The sequence below is a fragment of the Mustela putorius genome, unplaced genomic scaffold, assembly GCF_011764305.1.
Source record: "Mustela putorius furo isolate JIRA1106 unplaced genomic scaffold, ASM1176430v1.1 tig00003863_pilon_pilon_pilon, whole genome shotgun sequence".
In the NCBI taxonomy this organism is placed as follows: domain Eukaryota; kingdom Metazoa; phylum Chordata; class Mammalia; order Carnivora; family Mustelidae; genus Mustela; species Mustela putorius.
Genome location: NW_025422015.1, coordinates 11911221 through 11936703, shown reverse-complemented (window position 1 = coordinate 11936703; position 25483 = coordinate 11911221). Strand labels below are relative to the sequence as shown.

Genomic DNA, 25483 nt, shown 5'->3' with positions numbered 1-25483 from the left:
AGTGGTTGCACTTTATGTAAAAATACTGCAGGATTTTTATTTCACTAAGGTCAGCAATGGCATCTCCATTATTCAGAATTTTCAAAATGGCTTACATAAGAATTTGAACAGAATGATTGAGAATCTGAGTGTGGAGTACTATGCTAAGGATGGAACCACGTGATTGTGAGGGTCTTTGATCCCTTTGTTCTGTGCCTCAGTGAGGAACTCATCCTCTCATCCACTGAATCACAAGTTCTTTCCACCGCCAACATGGACATTTACACAACACTTTTTGTTGTTTTCTAAAGAAGTAGTGAGTAAAGTTGTATCTCTTATAAACATACCATCAGTAAATGATTTCTGGTAAAAGAAGCCAGAAAAATTACACTGAATCTATTCTTGGTGCTAAATGGATGCCTTTTTAAGCCCAAGGAATGTATTTTCTTCCCTTTCCATAATTTGAATTATCATTTGCTAATCTACATGACAGTGGTTTCCTGCCTCTACTTACAGCTCTGGGTCATTAATACTTTTGCCCCCACTTAGGGAATTTCACAGATTTAGTGTTTCAGAGTCCTCCCTGTAATAGTCCAAGTTACACATAGCTGATATAAGTAATTTAATTAGTAATTGATTGGGAATGTAAAACTGAAAGCTTTTTGGGGAATAAGGTGTGGTTTATCTTTGTTTATATTACTTTGCGAAGATTTTATTTCACAAAAACAGAAAACCTGAGAAAGAGGTCCTATCATTTAGGTTTGACAACAGAAAATCGCTCTGTATAAGTTTTGATTATTGCATTCATTTGATTGTGACTCAAGGACTAAAAGCTTTGGCAAGAACATTTCTAAATTTAGATTAAAGCATAGGAAGAGTTCTTCACATTCAGAAAAAAGTGTCTTGTTTCTTATTCAGGCTACCCTGATTCTTTTCTTTGTCTTTCTTCAATATTTGTTAAACCCCACTAGTCAATATAACTAGATCATAGATATGATATTTTCAAAATATGGACATGTCATTATGATATTTGATACTGTTTTCTGTTGGGCCTATTTAGATATATATGTGCATGCTTACTTCGCATGTGTCCTGAGGTGAGCAAAAATGGAAGCAGTGTTCTTAGGATGAATTCTCTCACCCATGAGAGCAATTTGTAAATATCTCCCTTTTTCTTTTTTTTTTTTCTTTTTTTTTTTTTTTTTTTTTTTTGGTAGGGCTAGTCTTTTAAGTATGCTTCTGGTCTTCCTTTATCATATGTCTGTCATAAAGTTGTTGCTTGCTTGTCCTACAGCTGGGGCCTCCTTAGATCTTCCTGACTAACACCAGCTGTTGTCTCCCTCCAGGTCATCCAGGCTGTCTTTTTTGGCATTTGCGTGCTGACTGATCTTTCCAGTCTCCTGACTAGAGGAAGTGGGAACCAAGAACAAGAAAGGCAGCTCAAGAAGCTCATCTCTCTCCGGGACTGGATGTTAGCCGTCCTGGCCTTTCCTGTTGGGGTTGTGAGTATGATGTAGAATGCATCTAACCACAAAAGAAACTTGGGTCTTATTTCAGACTTCTAAGAGAAAAAGAAGGGCTGGTTATAGAGCAGGTTTGTGAATTAGTTTGCTAGGGTTACTGTCACAAAGCACCGCAGACTTGGGGGCTCAAACAACAGACATTTATTTTCTCACAGTTCTGGAGACTAGAAGTTCGAGATCAAAGCATCCGCAAGGCTGATTTCTTGTGAGGTTTCTGTCCTTGGCCAGTGAGTGGCCTCCTCTCTGTGTCCTCACATGATCTCCTCACATGTGTGTCCATGCCCTAATCTCCTCTTCCAATCAGGACATCAGTCATATTAGATTAGGACCCCTCACTGACTTCATTTAATCTTACCTGCTTCTCGAAAAGCCCTAGATCCAAATACAGTCACATTCCCAGATACTGGAGATTTAGGACTTCAACATATGAATTTTAGAGAGACACAGTTCAACCCATAGCAGTGTCTTGAGCAGCCCGAACTTAAAATGTATGGTCCTTGGGTCTATGACCATTCTAGTATTTTTTAAACTTGAGAGAGGAAGTCAGCTCAAACTGCTTTGCCCTCCCGACTGTGCCATTGGCTAATATCGCTTAAGTAAATGCTGCTTTATGTTTGGGTCTGTTCTGGCTTCATTGATTTTCATTATTTTCTGTTAGAGTCCCTCCATTGTTTGACTTCCTTCACAAGTCCGTTAATCATCCATTATCTGCCCATAAACCATGTTTCTTTAAAGGGCCAGAGTCCAATGAGATTCTATAGATATTAACCTATGGATCACCAGGAAAAGAGGGAGAGAACTCCTCTAAATCTCAAATTGTGAAAACAAGGAAGCGCATGTTACCTAATTCAAATTCAGATCTTTCCTTGCCAGCCATTGTATAGAAAAAAACAGACCCCGGTGATCTGGTCTAGAATGTGTATCAAGCCCAAGGTCCATGTTAGGCAGAATCAGAAAGTTGTTTTTTTTTTAAATCCTTCCAGATCTATAACTGGCAGAAGATGCTTGTTCTAAGACCAATTAGTGAGTACCCAGATTATCACTGAATTGCTTTTCCTGTGTACTGAATTGTATTTTCTTGGATGAAGTAGTCCTTAACTCTTGAAAGCAACACAAGGAGATTCTTGTAATCTGATCACACTCCTCTGCTCATTCCTTCATCTTTTTCCTTTGAAAAAATAAATGGGTGCTCATATTGAAACCATCTAGCAAATCTCTCAAATTCTGTTGCTTAATCTGACAGTTAGATGCTTTCCATACTATTTAGTATTTCCTTCTTTGGACTTGACATATAAAATTCAAATACTTTCTATCAGAATAATCATGGAAGAGAAAACTTCCATGGGCATAAGGTATAAAAGGCTTATACTCTGTGCATGAAAGAATTATCTAGAAAATCCAAGCCTGCGTGTCTTTTGTTTCTTTTTACTGGCTTATTCCCTTGGAATTTCTGTAGGCATGTCATTGGAAGCCTTCCTTGGCTAGAAGGAATACAGTAGCACAATACAAAAGTAAATAGGAATACAGTATTAACACATTTTCTCTTAGCTCTGCCTCTCCCTCTGTTATGCCATATCAAACTTTGTCTCTAGGGCTTAAACTGTGCCTCTTAGCGCTCTCAACAAAGGCAGATTGCCTGTGCCCTTTAGACATTTTTGACATCACTTTGGCCAGAAATTTTGCATTTGCTTGAGATTCGAGATACCCATCAGCTTTCAGTGTCCTTTCTGAATTTGGTCCATGTGCGCCTCATGGTTCGTAAAAAGGATGGGGGACTTTTTGTTTGCTTGATCATGTTTGATACTTTACTCTATTTCACTATTTTTTGTTCTTTTCTCTGTGTTTTGAAAAAGGGACGAGAAGTAATTATACCTTTAATTTCACCCCTCCTTTTTAACCCAGAAGTCACATCACATTTCATTCCAGGGGTATGCCCCTTCCCACCCTGATGAGCTTTGCAGAAGAATTTAAAGAATAATGAATCAATCGGATGAACAACTTCACTTATTTCTTTAACTCTTATTTTTGGCTTATCCACTGATATTTTAGAGTCAATATTTACATTTTTCGTAATCTTCCCTGTTATCATGAGTCATTTCCCTTTTACAGACACTTGCCTTTTCTTTTTCTTGAACTTTTTTTTTATTTAAAATTCAGTTAGTTAACAAATATTACATCACTTGTTTCATTATATCAACAAGTATTACATCTCCACTTCATATAGACTTCAATAACTCACCTTGCATATAATGCCCAGTGCTCATCACATCACGTGCCCACCCCAGCGTCCATCACCCAGTTACCCCATCCTCCACCTGCCTCCCCTCCAGCAACCTTCAATTTGTTTCCTATAGTTAAGCCGCTCTCATGGTTTGTCTCCTTCTCTGATTACTTCCCATTCAATTTTCCCTCCCTTCCCCTATGACTCTCTGTGCTGCTTCTTATATTCCACATATGAGCGAATAATCTCATGAATCAATCTCTGATTGACTTATTTCACTCAGAGTGATCTCCTCCAGTTCCATCCACATCAATGTCGATGGTAAGCTGTCATCCTTTTTGATGGCTGAGTAATATGTATATATGAACCACATCTTTATCCATTCATCTGTGGCAGACATCTGGGCTCTTTTCCACAGTGTGGCTATTATGGACATTGCTGCTCTAAACACTGGGGTGCACGTACCCCTTCGGATCACTACATTTGTATCTTTGGGGTAAATACCCAGTAGTGGGATTGCTGGGTTGCACTTTTTGAGGTCCCTCTGCTACATTGCTCTCTCTCTCTCTCTCTCTCTCTCTGTCTCCCCTTGGTATTAGGGAGAATTCTGGCCTATATTCTCCAGAAATTTTCCTATGTTTTCCACTGTTTCTTACTGTCATTTGAGTTTTTGCATCTATTTCCCCAGTTTCTCAAGCTAATACACAGAAATTCATTCTGAGGCAAAAAACTGATAAATAGCTTCTTTCCAGCCAGTCCCCATTCATTTTATAGCAAAGTCATATTTACAAAGGACACAAATGTGTCTCTTTATAAGCATTTTAACATGGTTTTTTCATTAAAACATAATTTTATGATTTTTTGGCCTCCTTTCCCCAAGTTAACGTCCTAGCTTTCCTTTCTGGTGTGCTCTCGTCTTTGCTGTGACTTCGGAGGTGCTCTTCTGCCCCTCTTGTGTCTCTGCCAGACCCTTAGTTACTCACTAGTGTCTGGAATTTCAGTGTGGTTTTACCACTGAAGTTTTTCTTCCTAGTTAAAATGGCAAAACCCTTTCTGGAGCAGAACCACTTGAAATCACGTGAAGAGGGGTCATCCTTACCGTTCCTGTGGCTCCTGGCCTGGGACGTTTCTTCTGAAGGATGGCAGGAGCATGCATGCCTGCAACCTGATTTGATGGAAATGTCCCTATCCCATAGGCATCTATAGCGTAAGAATGCTTATCATGTGTGCAAGTGATTAATTATGACATTTATAATTAAACACCTTTTCCTATGTTGGTTGAGATAGTCAAAATCCGAAAGAGCACAACACTCGAGCACTTGCCCAGTGCCCGAGAGTCTTGAACATGGCTGGAGCTTCCTAAAGACCAAGGTGCACAGCCCCCGCTGAGAACCTGCCTGTGGTCCCCAGAGGCCGCCAGGCTCTGACTGCTGGTGATTGCCAGCCTCTCAGGGTACCTCCCCTTCACCCCACTTTCTCCTGGCTTCCTCTGCTTCTCACCTTTTGTTGGTCAGCTGGAAGTTTGCAGGGAAAGTCATGTTATTTTTGTTTCCTGATGCAGGGCAGAGAGACAAGGGGCATAATAAGGAGCAGAGTGGCACCTCCACTCAAATTTTCCTAAAGAGACCTCTGAACCCCAAGCTTTGCCTGGTGCTCCCATTATCTCTCTCTCTCTCATCTTAGCTGCAACTATGGCAACAAGAAAGACATGGGTAGGTTATCTAGGATTTGTATTGTCTCCATTAATGCTTCCTCCGATAACGAGGTTAATTGAGAGTTGACAGTAATTGCTTTATGTGGGCATGAAGCACTAAATATGATTTTTGTGACCCATAGACCTAAAGTGTCTACTTCATGGACTCTATCTCTAGGATATATAAAAATAATGAAGCATTCCAATCAAAGATAATTGGCGCAAAGTTTTGTTTGAGCGTAACCTTGAAGAAATCAGCGGGGTTGCTTGAGTGAACATAGCATGTATCATCCTGATTTGTGTAGATGCCCAGAAATGCAAAGCTGGCCTTGATTTAGTAACACTAATGGCCGGAAACCACCACCACTCCCAAAGCCTTGCAACGCATTTTGCAGGGATAACCCATGGGAGGCTCTTTGTACCATGTGCAGTTTATTTCTGAACCGTGTCACCCTTTTAAAGAAGCATTACAAATAACTCTATGACATTATGTGGTCTGGAAGGACTGAAGTTTGTTAGGAGCAATCAAACCAAGAATGTCTTTTGTCTCCTGTGAGTTTGTTGACTTTTGTGTTAGCAGATACCCTTCTAGCTAAGAGAATCAGCTAAGACTTGCAACGAAGCAAGCAAACAAACAAAAAGGTAAAGAAAAAGAGGAAGAGTGGCAAAAAAAAAAAAAAAACAACAACAACAAAAAAACTGATGGGTATGAAAGTGCTTCTTTCAGATATTCTAAATGTGTTTCCAACTACTCTCCAAAGCAGCCCCTTTAATGACCTAGAGCTCTCATACTTTCTCCAATCATTCAAGTGTATGTATCCATTCATTTGCAGCTTCTCAGCTTGCAGGAGACATGTCATCGGATCTCCCCACCTCCCCCATACATCTTTGTCCCTGGTGTCGCTTGGGTTGCTCGAGACCGAAAGCTGGGCTGTTGCTTAACTAATGTTGCTGTTGGCTGAGGATGAGGATGTCCCTCTCTGTGGAGAGGAGGAGAGGATCCGAGAAGGACCTGGAGATTTTAGGACCTGATAGATGTTCTAACCAGGGGTGGGCATCCAGGGTATCCCGAGCAAACCAGGATGCGCCAAGATAGGGTTTTCTGGAATTTGGGCTTTTTATCTGAGTTTAGTCTGAAAGCTATTCATTCAGTAACTGTCTCCGGTGTTATAAGTGTGTTTTTGTGAAGATGTGGTAAAGATTTGATATGTATCAACCTAGTCTAGGTACCTCGAAAATTTGTTTTTGCTTGTGCTAGAGGCTGTATGATACCTATTTCTTAAGATATATGGAAAATGTAATTTGAAATCTCAAATGCAAACTTAAAGAAAAAGTATCTAGCAAGTATTTTCAAAAAGTGATTCGTAAGGCTTCATTTATTGACATACCTGCTAACTCTAAGCTGTTATTCACAAAAATGTTGTGAAGTGTACGAATTTAGATCATATCCCTACAATCTAAAAAAAATTATTTTCCTTTCTGATTTTTAAGTAAGAGATTGGCTTAAATGGAAAGCAAACATTAATTTATATTAATTACTAATATAAATATTTGTTAATGTAACACATAAAGGAAGGGAATTTTATTCTGTTTGAGAGTATATGAAGCAAATGCCTTTCCTTCTGTTTTGATACTAAGGGAAAACTTTTAGAAAAGCACATTATTTACTTTATCCTACAAACTCTGGATTTAACATAAAAATGCACTTCATATCCACTGATCCTCTCTTTATTAAATTTTCACACAGGTACCTGAAACCAAACTCTTTTCTGTTTTTTTTTTTTTAAACCTTCATTGATGTTTTAAGTTTCTTCAAATGCCCTTTTCCTTTCTCTTCACCTTTGAAGCTAAAAATGTAATATGTGTTAGGTCATATTTTATGGTAAAACCCAGTTCATTTTGGGTTAAACCAATCGTATGCTTTCTTCCTGCACCGAAGTGAGTGTGAGTTGGATTGCCTATGAGGGAGGGTTCACAGATGGGTATTCCTTCAAGATCAGTAAATGAAATGAACTTTTTCCTCCCCTACCAGGAGAAATACTTGGGAGACTGTAATTACCTAACGTAGGTGAGTGGTCTTACATCATTTTTTGGATAGCCTTTTCCAAAGACCAAGGACATAATGTGATTAGACAGAAGTACCTGATAGGGAACCAGGTTGCTTCTCGACAATCTTACATATATTTGTCTCCTAGATGGAAACCAAAGATTTTCTGCCTACGTGATCTATGTAATGTGTACAGCTTCATGGAGCAGGCAGCTTGCTTGATGCTTGCAAAATAAATTTCTTCAACACAAAAAATAATCACAGTTTAATAACATTTTCTATAGGTGCTCACTTTTAATCACACTCCAGTGGAAAGCACACATTTATATCCAGAACATTCAAAGGACAGAAACTCTAGTCAAGTCAATAATTATTTGTATATACAAGGAGATTACTAGGTAAGTAGTACTGAGTGCTAGAAGCCAAGATACCAGTGACTAAGAATTGATCTTGTCCTTCAAGAGTCTCAATGTCTAGAGAAAGTGACTTTTTATAAGCTCTATGAACAATGACAGTGAAGAGGCATGGTGTAGATAACAATGCAGGGGTCTAAGGTGAAGAATTATCCTAGAAGAGGAAGGGATTGATTTTAGTGAGTGGGAGGTCTTGGAAGACTTCCCAGAAATGATGATGTTGGAGCTCTGTTTTGACAAATGACCACAAACTTATTGAATGTTTAAGTTAATGATGCTTTCAGCTGCAAGTAACAGAACCCCCATAGGTATCCACCTGGTTCACTGTTTTAATTCATTCAAGTCTCTCTTCAAATGATCACCTCGCAGAAAAGCTTCCATGAATAATCAATATAAATTAGCTATCCATTATTCTCAATCTCCTTAACTTGCATTATGTAATCCATAATGATTACCACTACCTGGCACGTTCTATGTTTATTCTTTTATTTCTGTAACAGATGTCTCCTCTGACTTTGCACCCTGTGAGGCCAGAGAGGTTGCATGTTTGATCTACTGCTGTAACCCAAGCCTCAGGAGCAAGACCTAAATAATTCAGTATTTATTGAGTGAATATCCATTCAACTGTGGCTTAAGCAATAAAGATATTTAATATCTCACAAAGCAAGAAGCCTGTAAGCAGGTAGTTTCAGAATGGTATTGCTTGGTGTTATCATTCGAGACTTAGGCATTTTGTATTATCCACTTTCTTTTCTCCCAAGTGTTGGCTTTTTGCCTTGCACTTGCACCTACAGCCTCAAGAGGGTTGATAAAAGTCCCAAACATCACCTCCACTGCAACCATGTTCAGGGCAGGAAGAGGAAGAAGTTCTTTAGGGGGCTCTCCCCATGTGTTTGTCTCTTCATCAGGATCATGAATATTTCCTCTAAGCCCTGTCAACAGACTTCTCCATAGGTTTCATTTGTTAGAAGAGTCACATGGCTAGAACCAGCTGCAAGGGAGGCTGGGAAAGCAAGTGGGAGAAGGAAATGAGCTTACTGTAAGGGCTTCAATGAATTATGATTTATCCTTAGGGATTGGGCACATTGCTGCCCAAATAAAATCAGGAGTTTTAAGAACTATGATAAGTAACAAATATTGAGAATAACTATTAAATGTAAACTGAGTAAAAACAAATGGGATTTTAAGTAATTTTTTGTTTATCTGTTGTTTTACAAAAAAGAGAGTAAAACTAATGAGACTTATCATGGACATTTCCTATCTGAGCCAAGGAAGGCATATTTTTTTCCATTTATTTTCTGCCAGCACCATTTTTTTTTTTTTGGTACATTTTAATTCGTGTTCTTATAAACAGCTATCAAAAATCTGGTATTTGAAGTTCTTCTCAAAGAAAGTCCCATATGTTATACAAGTGACTAAATGGTTTCTGTTCAGCTTCTGAAACTCCTGAGGAAATTTGTGAGAGCTGGCCCTGCCACAGACCAGCAACTCAGACAGGTGGACAACCAGGTTGGAGGAGTAGAGTCTTTCTTGACTAGCCCCCTAGACGTGGTAGAGACCAGTCATGCACTGAGTGTCATTTCACAGAATTCCCACTCTCTCTGGGCCAAAGAGCCACAAAAGTGTCTCAAGAAATGTAGACATCTTTTTTCCATATTTATACCCATAAGTATGATATATATTTGAAATACGTGATTGAGAAATGGTAGACTTGACCTTCAGTAACATTAATAATGTGACGCATATTATAAAATAGACACACGATTCTTGTTCTCAAAAATAAGACCACACCCCCCTACCAATCCCAGTCAGGATCTTTGTATGCCCTTGTTTGGGAAACCAAGAACAAGATGCAATATTAACTGTTGATTAAAAAGGAAAAGAAAAAAGGAACACAGTATTTTTCTTCTTCCTTCTCTGCTTATCTTTCTTCCTCCTTCTCAATCTCTCTCTCTCCTGCTTTCACCTTTTGCCCTCATCACTCTACCCCAACCTTATCTCCTTCTCTGTAGAAGAAGAAACAGTGATTTGCTGTGTGGGTGCCCTGAAATCACTATAGTCCCTATGGGCGTCTTCAGGTGACTCTTACCTGTTTTAGCTGGATCAGAATGTGCTGTATCACCTCAGCTGATAGTACAAGGAATATTTCCCCCCAAGGAAGGAGCCAGTGGACTTTCCACCTACGCAAAGTTTATTCACTTTTAGTGGTGCCTGTGGGATGACCGTGCTAATGATTTGCTTATCTTACTGCGAATAGCAGGTTCTACATAGGACTTTCCTTCATCATGTCTTCCTTTAGCTCTCTTAGAAATGGAAGTTGAGGCATAATTCTAACTTTGGGGGACATGTCAGGGGACAGGTGGGAAGGTGAGAAGATGAGGAACTGGGGGACAATGAGGGGAGAGCATGCGTGGAGCCACAGCTCACAGGGAGCCCTGGAGTCCCACTCATGGTCTCCTAAACTCCTCTGAAGGGCACCTGCCAAGAGGTTTCCCTCTCCAGAACGCCCATTTATCCCGTAGGTTACATCTGTGCTCCATCTGCACAAAGGAGCAAACACACTGGGTGTTGGGCTGTGCTGCTAAGGTTTGGTGGATGGGGAGAAAATGAAGGGAGCGTGTCTCAGAAGGAACCAGAAGGAGCCCTTCTGTCCCAGTTTGCTTGTGGGTGCTCTACCATGTTGTTCATTGTTCGCCAAGGGGAGACCGGGGAAGAATGGGAAACAAGAAAATTCTGAGCATAAGTGGAGGTGTGCCCACGTTGGACAGTGTGAACGGAGATAAGTTTTCCCTCCCCTTTTGGATTCCCTCATGACTTAACCTTAAGGAGGGACCCTCCCCTTTCCTCACCTTAAAACTCCACTACAAAATTAGAATGACGACTTTCCTACAAGCACAAATAATGAAGCAGGAAGAAGCCTCAGCCCTCCCGTGCCCAGAAAATAATACAAGCACGCATATGCCCAGGGGATGCTGTCAAAATTAGCCTTGAGTCAACAAAGAGAAACAGCCCCTAGATTCATTAATAGAGTGACATTTTTGTCTGAATATTCAGAAGTGCTACCTGTTCCTCCCTCCTGCTGCAATTGCCTTAGAATTTTCAGGAAGACATCACACACCCAGAGGCATTTGCAGTCGCCTTTCTTTTTTGTTTCCAGCCGGTGGAAGAGCGGTTCCATTTGCACGTTCTGAGACTTCTCACCCTCTCCCTTCCCACAGAGGCAAAACCCACAAACAACTCAAGGGGCTGAAAAAAAATCTAAAAATGAGCACTAACTTCTGCTCCCTGCTACTGGGGGATAGATACGGTGCTAAGGGCTTTACTTTAACTGCGTATTCAACCCTCATAGCCTCAAACGGTAGGAATTTCCGTCATTCTCACTTCACAGAAGATGCTTCTATGGTACAGTTGTACAGATGGGGTTCCCACTTTACAGGGTGCAAGTCTGCGGCCCCTGGTGCAGCCAGGACCTCACCCAGACCCAGACCACTGGGGAGCTTGCTGTTAGCAGGTACTCTGCTTCTTGACAAACCAGACCTAACTTTGCTTTTCATCATTCGCCTGATGGGTATTTTTAGCTACATACAGAAGTTCTGAGCTGACCACAGTTTCTAATTTAGGAGAATACATCAGAGTAAGAAAGGGAGTTATGCAGAATCTGGATTAAAAGCCGCTGTTTATCCGTTTCCCTGAGGCTATTTAACAAAAGCTGTTCATTTGTGCTTATTACTGTTTCCATTTGATGCATTATTTCACACTATGGGGCCAATGGTTTTATACAGTTTTAGAGGCCAGTTTGCAAAGTATAAGTTTTGGCAAAAACAAAACAAAACAAACAAACAAAAAATCATCCTGTTTTGTCTTCTTGTTTCAACCATTGAGTATAGATTTAAGCTCACCCATTTACCCAATGTGCTTGTTTTTAATATCTGAAAATCAGGTTTTATCAATAGAATTAGCATCATTATTAAAAATGGTTACTAATTGTATCCAGTATCATCTGCAGCTCACCTCTGGGGTTTCAAGAAGGCACAGTTCGTGGCTACAGGATTGCAAAAGAATATTTTCGGCAAGAAATGATCCAGTACATTCCTTATGGGTATCCTAACAAATGAACTGTGCCTACCCCAGAAAAAATTTACTAGGAATTCCTGAAAGCAATTTTGTTCTGCTTTATCAGGAGAAGCTTTTCAGTTAAATCTGCTTTTCTTTTTAAATTTATAATTTATACCTCCACCTATTTTCACCAAGGATTTGAGGTGGTCTAAATCAGATCAGTTCATCAAATTGAACTACTCTCCTGGGCCTCAGCCTCGTTCAGCCCCGGCTGCCTGTAAATAATCTTGTCTATTTGGATGAGTGTCTTCTCTGCTATGTTGCAGGATACACAGAAGAACTTTCTTGTGCATTTTATCTTGCAATGCCAGGCAAACCAGGAAAATGGGAACACATCTCCAATAGACCTTCTGGCAAGTTTACTGAATGCTATGTGCCAGTCACTGTGTTAAACACCCTCACACAATTTCACTTACTCTCAAAAGGGATCTTATAAAACAAGAAGCAGTAGGCAAGACGAAGCTCACTCATCCTCAAGGCTGTGAGCCCAGCACCGGGACCTGCACCCTGAGAGAGGGTAGACAAGCTGTTGCCACAATAGGCGGCAGCAGTCAATTCTTGTCCTGTCTGGTCCTTCCTGGAGAATAATGCCTGCCATATTGGACCTGGTCAGTCATGCTTGATGCCTGCTTGATGCTTTAAGGGCCTCAAGTAAAAAGAGTAGGAAGGAAGGAGAAAGAGAAAGCGAATTCTCAGGCAAAAGAATCATCCACAGGAAGGAGATTTTCTCTCCAATCTTGGCACATTCCTGAACTGCTGATCTTCAAAGTAATTAGTTTAGTCTAACCCTGGCTTTTAATTGACAAGAGGTATTCTTCAACCAAAAAAAAAAAAAAAAAATCCATAATTGATCAGCAATTCTAGAGGAGCCTAAGCAGATGGCAAAGAATTCAAGTAGCTCAAATACCAGAACACAACTCCTGAAATGCTGTTGGGCAGACAGAATGCTGATGCTTGGGCTGCATAGATGCTTCTCTGGGCCAGTTTGGTTCCAGAGATGACCATTTGTTTGTTGTGTCTTCCACCTTTGTTTATACAGCAGAGATCATCACAGAACAATTTAAAGGGCAAAAACAAAGTCCACCCAAATTTCCGTAATGAGCATTTATTTCTTTCATAGTAAGTAAATCTCACGTATATTCTCATTTGCAAATGTATTGTCATTTGCAGATGTTTATGCTCTAAGTTTATTTTTTTTTTTAATTTTTTATTTTTATAAACATATATTTTTATCCCCAGGGGTACAGGTCTGTGAATCACCAGGTTTACACACTTCACAGCACTCACCAAATCACATACCCTCCCCAATGTCCATAATCCCACCCCCTTCTCCCAAACCCCCTCCCCCCGGCAACCCTCAGTTTGTTTTGTGAGATTAAGAGTCACTTATGGTTTGTCTCCCTCCCAATCCCATCTTGTTTCATTTATTCTTCTACCCACTTAAGCCTCCATGTTGCATCACCACTTCCTCATATCAGGGAGATCATATGATAGTTGTCTTTCTCTGCTTGACTTATTTCGCTAAGCATGATACGCTCTAGTTCCATCCATGCCGTTGACTCAAAGGGTCTGTCCAACAAGAAGATTTAACAATTTTAAATATCTATGCCCCCAATGTGGGAGCAGCCAACTATATAAACCAATTAATAACAAAATCAAAGAAACACATCAACAATAATACAATGATAGTAGGGGACTTTAACACTCCCCTCACTAAAATGGACAGGTCATCCAAGCAAAAGATCAGCAAGGATATAAAGGCCTTAAATGACACACTGGACCAGATGGACATCACAGATATATTCAGAATATTTCATCCCAAAGCAACAGAATACACATTCTTCTCTAGTGCACATGGAACATTCTCCAGAATAGATCACATCCTCGGTCCTAAATCAGGACTCAACCGGTATCAAAAGATTGGGATCATTCCCTGCATATTTTCAGACCACAATGCTCTAAAGCTAGAACTCAACCACAAAAGGAAGTTTGGAAAGAACCCAAATACATGGAGACTAAACAGTATCCTTCTAAAGAATGAATGGGTCAACCGGGAAATTAAAGAAGAATTGAAAAAAATCATGGAAACAAATGATAATGAAAACACAACGGTTCAAAATCTGTGGGACACAACAAAGGCAGTCCTGAGAGGAAAATATATAGCGGTACAAGCCTTTCTCAAGAAACAAGAAAGGTCTCAGGTACACAACCTAACCCTACACCTAAAGGAGCTGGAGAAAGAACAAGAAAGAAACCCTAAGCCCAGCAGGAGAAGAGAAATCATAAAGATCAGAGCAGAAATCAATGAAATAGAAACCAAAAAAACAATAGAACAAATCAACGAAACTAGGAGCTGGTTCTTTGAAAGAATTAATAAAATTGATAAACCCCTGGCCCGACTTATCAAAAAGAAAAGAGAAAGGACCCAAATAAATAAAATCATGAATGAAAGAGGAGAGATCACAACTAACACCAAAGAAATACAAACTATTATAAGAACATACTATGAGCAACTCTACGGCAATAAATTTGACAATCTGGAAGAAATGGATGCATTCCTAGAAACATATAAACTACCACAACTGAACCAGGAAGAAATAGAAAGCCTGAACAGACCCATAACCAGTAAGGAGATTGAAACAGTCATTAAAAATCTCCAAACAAACAAAAGCCCAGGGCCAGACGGCTTCCCGGGGGAATTCTACCAAACATTTAAAGAAGAACTAATTCCTATTCTCCTGAAACTGTTCCAAAAAATAGAAATGGAAGGAAAACTTCCAAACTCATTTTATGAGGCCAGCATCACCTTGATCCCAAAACCAGACAAGGATCCCACCAAAAAAGAGAGCTATAGACCGATATCCTTGATGAACACAGATGCGAAAATACTCAACAAAATACTAGCCAATAGGATTCAACAGTACATTAAAAAGATTATTCACCACGACCAAGTGGGATTTATTCCAGGGCTGCAAGGTTGGTTCAACATCCGCAAATCAGTCAATGTGATACAACACATCAATAAAAGTAAGAACAAGAACCATATGATACTCTCAATAGATGCTGAAAAAGCATTTGACAAAGTACAACATCCCTTCCTGATCAAAACTCTTCAAAGTGTAGGGATAGAGGGCACATACCTCAATATCATCAAAGCCATCTATGAAAAACCCACCGCAAATATCATTCTCAATGGAGAAAAACTGAAAGCTTTTCCGCTAAGGTCAGGAACACGGCAGGGATGTCCATTATCACCACTGCTATTCAACGTCGTACTAGAGGTCCTAGCCTCAGCAATCAGACAACAAAAGGAAATTAAAGGCATCCAAATAGGCAAAGAAGAAGTCAAATTATCACTCTTCGCAGATGATATGATACTATATGTGGAAAACCCAAAAGAATGCACTCCAAAACTGCTAGAACTTATACAGGAATTCAGTAAAGTGTCAGGATATAAAATCAATGCACAGAAATCAGTTGCATTTCTCTACACCAACAGCAAGACAGAAGAAAGAGATATTAAGGAGTCAATCCCATTTACAATTGCATCCAAAACCATAAGATACCTAGGAATAAACCTAACCAAAGAGACACAGAATCTATACTCAGAAAACTATAAAGTACTCATGAAAGAAATTGAGGAAGACACAAAGAAATGGAAAAATGTTCCATGCTCCTGGATTGGAAGAATAAATATTGTGAAAATGTCTATGCTACCTAAAGCAATCTACACATTTAATGCAATTCCTATCAAAGTACCATCCATCTTTTTCAAAGAAATGGAACAAATAATTCTAAAATTTATATGGAACCAGAAAAGACCTCGAATAGCCAAAGGGATATTGAAAAAGAAAGCCAACGTTGGTGGCATCACAATTCCGGACTTCAAGCTCTATTACAAAGCTGTCATCATCAAGACAGCATGGTACTGGCACAAAAACAGACACATAGATCAATGGAACAGAATAGAGAGCCCAGAAATAGACCCTCAAATCTATGCTCTAAGTTTAAAGGGTAATTATTCCTAGAAGAAGAAATAAGATTGATATGCAGTTGATACGATGTTCAAAAACAAACACACCAACCTTTCCAAAAGTTCTTTCCCCACTGCAAACTATGCACAGAAAGTTCTATGTATTTTCCTAGTTTGTTTATGCCTATAACCTAAACTAAGGAAAACTTTAGTGCTTTTTCTCTCCCGTCTCCACAGCAATTCAGAGAGAGCTATGTGACCATTTGTGGGTATCCCAGTGTGCTGGGACAGTATTTAAATGTCACTGTAGTCCAGGACCAAAGACCCAGACACTCAATTTTATCAATCTTTTCTAAGGGGATCCTTCTCTCAGCCAATGAACTAATGCAAACTAAATGATAACAGACTAAAGTTTAACTCAGAAGGATAATTGAATAATTTGTAATGATAAAAAAAAAAAAAAAGCTGTCAGGGAGACTAGAATCTGCATAAACTCTCTCTAGAACAGAACAATTTGAAGAAGACAGAGAGTATCCAGGTGGTCAGATTACTAGTCTGATGCATCCTTTTGCTCCATAGGGACTGACTTACCAAGTAGATCAGAAGCAACCTTGGGGGGCCAGAGGCACTCTTTTCTATGCAAAGCAGGAGACCCATTCTTGCCCTGTTCTATCCATAAGCCTGTCCTTGGTAATGATACTTTTCCCTGTTAACAGATCCTTCTTGGGAAGCCCATAATTCATTTAATCAGGCTTCAAAGTCCACTGTTATAATAGTGTTCTGGTCAGGCCATTATGATATTATACCCAAGACACTGAATATAGGCAGTCATTGATCCATAGCTACCTAACAGGATGCTTCTACAAAAGGATGTTCTAATTACTTAATTAACTTTTATTAGATTAGATTAAATTAGATCTTTCTTAATTTTATTCTCAGGTGGTAACTTTAAATTCAAGTTGTAGTTAGCTGGATATCTCTCCCATGTGCTTGTAGATATTCATTTTAATGCAATCCTATCTAATAATAGACTACAGTCCCCTTTTATTAAAAAGAGAAAGGGAAAGAAAGACAGAGAGCATGAATTTGATTATTTAGTGATTTTATGTGACAAAAGGTCTAAATCATTTTTTGAAAAAGAAATTTCTATCAATGCTATTTGATTGGCAGTGGTTCTCCAACATAATAAAAATAGTCTTGTGTGAGGTTTAGGGATATGTTTAATTATTTTATTTGTTGTCACTCGACAGAGAGTGAAAGAAGCCCTGCTCAATTTGTGTTCAAATGGAATTGAATTTAAAATGGATCATTTTTAAACTTTGAACTCATAAAAGGAGGGTTAGTTATTAGAATGCAAAAATGACCGACGTTATGGGGCGATCTCACCTGTGTGAGGCATTAGGAGACCAGATGTAGTTAAAAGAACGTGAGCCTTGGAGGAAGATGTGGGTTTTAATTCTGGATCCACCATTTCCTAATACAAATTTCATAGGCTCCCTCAATCCTGGTTTTCTAATGTGATGGGTGGGCTCAACGAAACCTAACTCACTTGGGTTATTGTGAAGGACAACGAAAGTCACAGAGTAGCTAGAACAGTATCCAGCAGGATGACAAGTAAAGAGTGTCAGTTTTCTTCCATTTGCCTCAAAAGTGGTCTCACATCACAGAGAATGTCCTGAGAGACGAGAGCATCTTTCAGCAAAGTATTCACACTGCTCCATTGCAGACACTCATTCAAAAGGTTAGAGTGTCTAAGTTCTTGAAATTCCAAGGGTATGTGTGATCATACCATCCAAAATCCCAGAAGTTCTTATGGTTCAGGAAGGCAGTAGAAGGTGGAAGGAAAGGTTCAAATACTGGTAAAAGGCTTCAAGGGAAAATAATATACCACTGGTGGGATTTATGTCCTAAGTTAGAAATGGGTCTGCTCTGCTACAACTTCCTCACTCACCATTTCCAACTTAGTTCACCTAGAAATCTGAGGGGTGGTGGATACATCTTCTATTTTCCAAATAAGCAACTGATTGATTGAACTAGTAGGTTGAAAATTGCACAAAAGAGGAAAAAATTCTGATTTCTTGAAAGGTCTGACCTGTATCTAGCATTTTCATCAGAGAAATCTATCTACATTAATATTTATGAATATTAGGCCTTTTTCAAAGTTTTTGGCAGTTCTGGGCAATACTGCTTTGAACATTTTTTTTTATTTTATTTGACAGATAGAGATCACAAGTAGGCAGAGAGGCAGGCAGAGAGAGAGAGAGGAGGAAGCAGGCTCCCTGCTGAGCAGAGAGCCCGATGTGGGACTCGATCCCATGACCCTGAGATCATGAACTGAGCCGAAGGCAGCGGCTTAACCCACTGAGCCACCCAGGCACCCTGCTTTGAACATTCTTATACATTCCTTCTCCTGCTCCACGTGTATAAAAGATTCTCCAGGACAAAACCTTCCTAAACAGTAAGCTGCAATGAAATACAAGTGCGCCAAGGCATGTCCATCACCTCTGCCCCTGTAATCTGAGCGTGGTCTGGGGTGCCATAGTTATGACCCCGTTTTATCAGATTTTTTTTCCTGTACCTACAGATTTATTTCCTGTACCTACAGCATACAAGCACCTGTATGCTTGTTTTCAATTTCATTAATCATTTGGCTGTTCTTTGCTGTCGTCTGAAGATGTACACCTCACTCATTAATTTTTACACCTCTCTTTCTACTGTAAGTTCTAGGAGGCTGCAAAATTCCCTCATTTAACACTTTAACTACATCCCACAAAAATTGTTATCTACCATTTTTATTGCTCTTTATTTCTAAATATTTTCCAGAGACCATTATGATTTTGTGTTTGATCTCTAGTTTTTAAAGCATGTTTTTAGATTGCCAAACATACAGGGATTTTTATGTTTCTAGTATTGATTTCAAACCCAAATGCCCTTTGGCCAGAGGCTATGATCAGTAAGATACCAATATTCTGAAATTTTCGTAATTGCTTTTTAGTTTAAATTGTGGCAGATTTTTATATTCTTAACTCGAGCATTAAAAGAACACACATTTGAGATCACTGCATCTTCCTGAAAGCTCATATTGGGCCACAAACCCACATAATTGCTATCTTAAGGTTCTGATGGCTATCTTATGGTTCTGAATTTTCAGGGTAGTTTTTCTTTCTCTGTCTTCTCAGTACAGAGCTCAGGTTCCAACAGCCATGGTTTCCTTAGTGTCCACTTCTCTGTCAGGTTAAGGAATACCCTTTCTTGGAAAGTGTAACTTTCTGGGGTACTAGCTTTAGGTGGAGGCCTCAGTGGGACTGCCCACCCAGGGCAGCATTTATCTTGTATCTCTTGAATTCCACAGAGCCTCCAAAGATAAGTTTAGGGTCCCTGTGGTTTGACAGATACTTCCGGAGGAAAGCTGGCCTCTGGTGCTGGCTGATCTCCTGGATTCTCCCTCACTTTACTTTGACACCAACAGTTTCACTTTTTGTCACATTGCAGTTTCTTTCAAAAGATGCTTCATGTTTCCTGGATATGTTATGAAACAACAAAATCAAGGTTATATAGTATGACATGTCTATTTAAGAAGGGGAGGCACACAGATATGAACATTTGGCATTTATATGAGTGAATGTATACCTTTCTTCTTGTTTTTACCAAAAGAAGCACTGGAGGAATGAAAGAGAAACTGATACATGATTACCTAAATATTTAATGAAACTTTTTATCTTTCCTTTCATTTTTTTTTTATGGTAGTTTTCATTGGGAGAGTAGGTTTGGAACATTTATTCCATCATATAGCTGGATATATAAGTAAGTTCTGATTCCCTTTTTACCACATCTTACCTAGAGAATGGGTTTATCTAGGGCTCCTACTGAATCTTCTTTGTATCAGTGTCTCCATAACAGAAGTTATCTTCCCTTGAAGTCCCTTTTCAAGAATTGTTTGTGCCAGATGATCAGGGTTAACCTATACCATCGTGGAATTAAAGAACATTAACTGTTCCCGTTGTGTTTATTAGCTCTAGCCGTATTACTGGGCACTTTTCTGGAGTACTTGATCATCCTTTTTATTCAGTCTGGTCAGCTGGCTGTAATCTTTATAGTTTTCCAATGAGTGGCAACTACTCCTGATTCACACTTATTATATCAGTCAGACCTTCATATTTCTTTTCCCCCCATTTCTTTCTGGAGCTTGATGGATAACCAGGAAGGGGAACAGACAGGGTTTCCGCCCTCAAGGGCTCATCTTCTCCACACCCTACCTCCTCACAGGGCATACCACCTTACCAACCAGGCCCACAGCCTGCAGGACTCTCTCAGGACCATGTAATAAACCTTCAAGAGAAGGCTGCTTCCACTAGAAGCCACCCCCAGGCAACTTCGGATCCACTTGGTGGGAACTAAAGGTGACCATAAAAGCTATCATTTCTACGTTTCAGTCAGTGTTGAAACAGGCCAAGCGGAGATACCTGAGACACTGAAAAGAGCCAGAGCCAGAGGAATGTGGCCTGACTGGTGGGTTCAGCCCGTAGTTACAGGGATGATACCTAGCCTGACCTGGGCCAAGTGCCTCAGGACTTGGTCTTAAGCACCTAAGCCCATACATAAGCTGGTGTTCTGGGGAAAGACTTGCATCCCAAAGATGACATGAGAATCAGACAGGAGCTTATTTGGTAAAACTTGAGTAAGGAAGGGAGCATGACTGCAAGGTGCAAGACAAGACCCAAATATCAGTTAATATTCTATTTCTATTCTATTTCTACATCTAGATATTCTATTTCTCTATCCAGCGAATATGAATTTGCCGGAGGGAGGATGAACCTGGTCACATAGTCCTTACTGAGATGCTTGAGATACCACTGATGCATTGATTCCTAGCAAAGACAAGAATGAGTCTCCTGACTGGGTCTGCATTCTGTGCTCTTGTCTTATGGCCTTGGATGCCATGTTTGATCCAAACGAACAGCCTGGTGATTTTTCTCCATGTGTCACCATGTTTCTTTTTCTTCTGGGGTTTCTAGAAAGATTAACCAAACATTTTACTCACCAGACATTCATTGAATTCCTGTTACATGCAGGCCTTCTTAGAGGACTTAGAAATGAAATAGTCTTTGGTATTTAACCATTCACTCACTCAATTATTAATTGCTTCAAAAGTATGTACTATTATGTATAAGAAGTATTAAGAGAGGTTAAAAGCATTGGCTCTGGGGTCTCATTGTCTGGCCTCACATTATCGCCTGGCCACTTTTTGACCCTGGGAAAGTTATTTCTTCATCTATAAAACCAAAAGAATAATAGTAGCTACCTCAAAGTAGTTGTAACTCTTAAATAATATTTTGCCTATGAAGCTCCTGTTCTATGTAAAGTAGAGAATAAATAGGTATAAACCTGCCTTCATAAAGCACTGGAAAAGATTACATTTATATACTATTCTCAGAATGTTGACATACAGTGATGGATAGCACATCCCTAGCTGGCAGGGGCTAAGACTGGGGAAGGGCATGACCCTAATGAGGTAACATTAGGAGCTTTCTCGGTGGTGATGGAACTCTTCAGAATCCTGGTTATGGTAAAGGTTACACAAATGTGTACATGTGGCAAAATTTCGTAGTATAATGTGACCCCTCAGAAAACGAGTGCCTGTAAAAACTGGTGAAATCAGAATAGGTCTATGTGTTGTTTAGTTATAGTGTTATGCCATCGTGAGTTTTCTGGTTTGAAAATGCATCAGTCTTGTGTAAGAGGCTCGGTGAAGGAGGCACAGGAATTCTCTGTGTTATTTTTCAGCTTCTAGTTCGTCTTTGATTATTTCTGAGTAAAGAGCTAAGAAATAAACATATAAAGCGCCGAGGGAGATGTGACGATGCAACAGAGAAGAAACTGACTGGTCTTTACTCTCCCAGAGTTCACATCCCACTGGGAGGGGAAACCAGTAATGACACTCTCACTGATTCCGTCTCGATGATGCTCAGCATCATGAAGGAAAAACGTAACTTGCTACTAGAGCTCATGCAAGGAAAAGGGACAACTCAGGGGGGGCTTCTTGGAGGTTATGCTCTTTCGGACCCCTTCTATATGGTGATGATGAGCCGGTGGGGCTGGTGGGAGGCACTCCAGGCAAATGGAGCCCTGCTGAAGGGCTGGAGAACAGATGGAGCCTTCCAGCAGCTTAAAGGGACCAGCAGGTTAAAGGACATGTAAGACTTGGTTGAATGGGCTGGTGTTATAAGCAGAGGACTGAGGTGGGTCAGAGAAAGACTAATTACTTTTGATAAGAAATTGTGGGGGATTTCTAGGTGGTGGGGACAAGAGCACCATGAAAGTAACACTTAATAGAGCTTAGATTTTGAAAAAAAAAAAAAAACTGTAATGAATCTCAAGCTGTAGTTACAAAAAAATACAGAGGCATGGATACTTGGAAGTGTGGTGAGTGTGAGAAACTATACGTAGTCGGTTGATTGGGTTCCTGGAAGAAGCTGGAAGGGGACTGGAATGAGAATTTGGGACCAGATCACAACGGGAGTTTTGGTTTTATTCCGCAAACAAGGGGGAGTCATTGGAAGTTTTAAACTGAGAAGTTCTTAAAGATTTTTAATAAGGTAACTCCGAGGCCAAGATAAAGCATGGATAGAATTTAAAGGAAACTGATGCCGGTGGCTGTAGCCAAGGGGCTACCGCAACAGTCCGGAACAGGGAGAGCGTGGTCTGGACCTGGGGTAAAGGCAGGAGGCACTGGAAGCAGGGAATGAGAGAGGAGCCTTTGTGAAAGTCAACTCAAAAGGCGATGTGACCTTGGATCCAGGAGCTTCACCTAATTTATTCCTCTGAAGTACTCACGTGAGTACATAAAAAACATACATGTCACACACCATTGCAGCATTATTGGAAACTGCAACAATTGGACTGAAGATACATATCTATTCCTGAGTGCTTAAGTAAATTGTGGTGTAAAATCAGTCAGCGTGGTACTTTGAGGTGCTTAAGAAAAATGGGATACCACTGTAAAACATATTTAAGTTAAAAAATTGTAGAACACAGGGCACCTGGGTGGCTCAGTGGATTAAAGCCTCTGCCTTCAGCTCCGGTCATGATCTCAGGGTCCTGGGATCGAGCCCCGCATCGGGCTCTCTGCTCGGCAGGGAGCCTGCTTCTTCCCTCTCTCTCTGCCTGCCTCTCTGCCTACTTGTGATCTCTGTCTGTCAAATAAATAAATAAAATATATTTTTTTAAAAATTGTAGAACACTAGCTATTAGTGTGGTCTAATTTTCTAAAATAGTGACTGGAATGCCCATTAAATGCATAGGAAAAAGCCTTTTAAGGGTATACCCATCCTTTTACTTCTATAGGGTGTGATTACAAAGAATTTTTACTTTTTTACATTACATTTCCTTATGGTGGTGTATTACGAAGGTTTTCATGCTCAAATTTGCCTGTCTGGCACTCACACGTGCATGGCATGGTCTTAGATGGGCCTTCCTGTGAACAGGCTCAGGGTACCTGCAAAAGAAGGGGGCTCTTGGGAGAAACACCTGTTCAGAAGGGAGGAACATGGTGTTGTGTAGGAGATGACCCAACTGCAGTTGAAACCAGCATCCTGAGACCTCTAGGGCTGGGATGACCGCTCAGAGTTGCCCTAAATGAAATGGATGCAGAAAGCCTGGGTGTTTGTTTCCTGGCATCAGTCAGACATTGGATTTAGACTGCCCCCACTCCGCCATGAGAAGGGACGTGACTTCAGGCAAGACAGTGCCCTGTAGCTGAGCGAGTTCCCAGTGAGGGATGCAGCTCCCAGCAGCTGGTGACCAGTGCTCCCAACATCTAAGGGATGCACACATGGGCCCTGGAGCGGGAATCTGGGAGAAGCACTAGCATACCTGCCCCAGTTATTTGATACAAGCATAAAAGCTCTGTCTTTGCAGACCTTGCTGAGTGACCACACTTAGCTGGATTGGATACGAAGATAAAGGAGGAAAAATGATGATCTCGATGCAGCACAAAATTCAGTGAAATGAAACATTTTTGATGAAAAAATATTAGCAATTATGAGTAAAAACCAGTTTTTTAGCCTTGTGAGCACTTCCTTGAGCCTACCCTTTCACTGAAGCTCTGACCCCTCTGTGGGACAAGGCCCACGGGTGCCTGTACGCACTCCGCCAATTTGCATGGATCCAAGGCCACGATCATCCATGTCCATGGCCACTGTCCACAGAGCACTCTGATTCTGGTATGGGCATTTGCCCCAGGGGAAGCTCCAGTTTCTGTGTTTGCTAGTGTTGTTCTTTCCTCCTGTTGTGTTTTTGTCTACATGGGTGGGTTTTGTTTTGTTTGTTTGTTTGTTTGTTTGTTTTTACTCCTAGTCATTTCCCGTTCTTTCTTGTCTGCTCAGCAATATATTTGAAAGTATATTTGTTGTAATTTATTTAGCACCTAGTGTTTCATGGTAGGAAATTTTTTCAGTGTTTCTGGTCCACGGTACTACAGAAAGCTAAACCCCCACTGTCTTTACCAAAGGCAGTTTTTCCTTTTAATGCTTATAATGTGACTTTCAGTTTTATGTGGTTTTGTATTTTATATTTTACTTATTTCCTAAGCTCTCCACTCTTATCTTGCTCTGTCTTTATTTAATCTCAGATTTTCATCTTTGACCTCTTTTCTTTCATGGATAATTATTTGATCATTAATTAATCATTTTTCTGGTTTGTATTGTTCAGTTGTCCTTTTTTGAGGGGAAATGGTCATATTCCACTGTCTGTCTCTCCCTCTCTCTCTCTCTCATGATATTTATGAACACATTCCATGCTATTTATTGTCTTATGATTACTCTTCCTTAAATTGGTTCTTTCTGAGCCAGCCATCTGCGAAACAATAGTACTAGAGACAGGCTAGGGAACTGAGCTAGGGCAGCATGAATTTCTGTCTTTTTCCCCCACCTACCCCAACCTCCTTTGGAGAATGGCTTCTCTCTGTGCTACACCCATTTCTCTCTCCTTCACTCATTTTGATCACAACCGTTTTGTATGGTGACAGGAAGCTTAGGGTTCATTGGGTGAGCAGGAGCTGGCCACGCAGGCTGCTTACCACAGATCCTTTCTTGCTTACTATAACATACCCACATCCTGCTTCTTGCAGAGATGACATGCTGGCCTGTGGCCACATTTTGCATCATCACCTCTGACACCTGAAGCCAGGCAGGGATCAGAACATCTCCCCAGTGCTCCCATGCATCTCAGACCTCCTGTTCCCAGCAAGGGTCACTCAATGTCTTTTAGAGGGCATCGCCTACAGCAGTTTCTCTGTTCTGCTCACTCAACCAGAGAACCTTTGGATCCCATTTCTTACATCAGAGTCTTGCCTTGTCCTGGCTTAATTTTCCTAATACTGAGCAGCCTGTTGAAAAGAGTGGTATATGGACTCTGGGTGTTTCCTATTTCATTGGTTTCACTTTTTATTGTGTCTGGCTGACTTGGGAGAAAGAGAGCCTTTAGTTTTCCATCTTGATCCATAAATCCAGAGAAAGATC

General features: G+C 40.3%; 1 protein-coding gene across 9 annotated transcripts in view; it reads left to right on the top strand.

Annotated features, from left to right (window-relative positions):
- Positions 1-25483, top strand: part of AIG1 (androgen induced 1) — a 266136-nt gene that overhangs the window by 62873 nt on the left and 177780 nt on the right. For 7 of the 9 annotated variants that reach the window (XM_045066291.1, XM_045066294.1, XM_004752739.3 and 4 more), the window contains exon 2: positions 1326-1481. The exons of the other annotated variants lie outside the window; for them this stretch is intronic. In XM_045066291.1, the coding sequence (XP_044922226.1) occupies positions 1326-1481 (156 nt within the window). The remainder of the gene's footprint in view (positions 1-1325; positions 1482-25483) is intronic. 9 annotated transcript variants of the gene reach the window in all.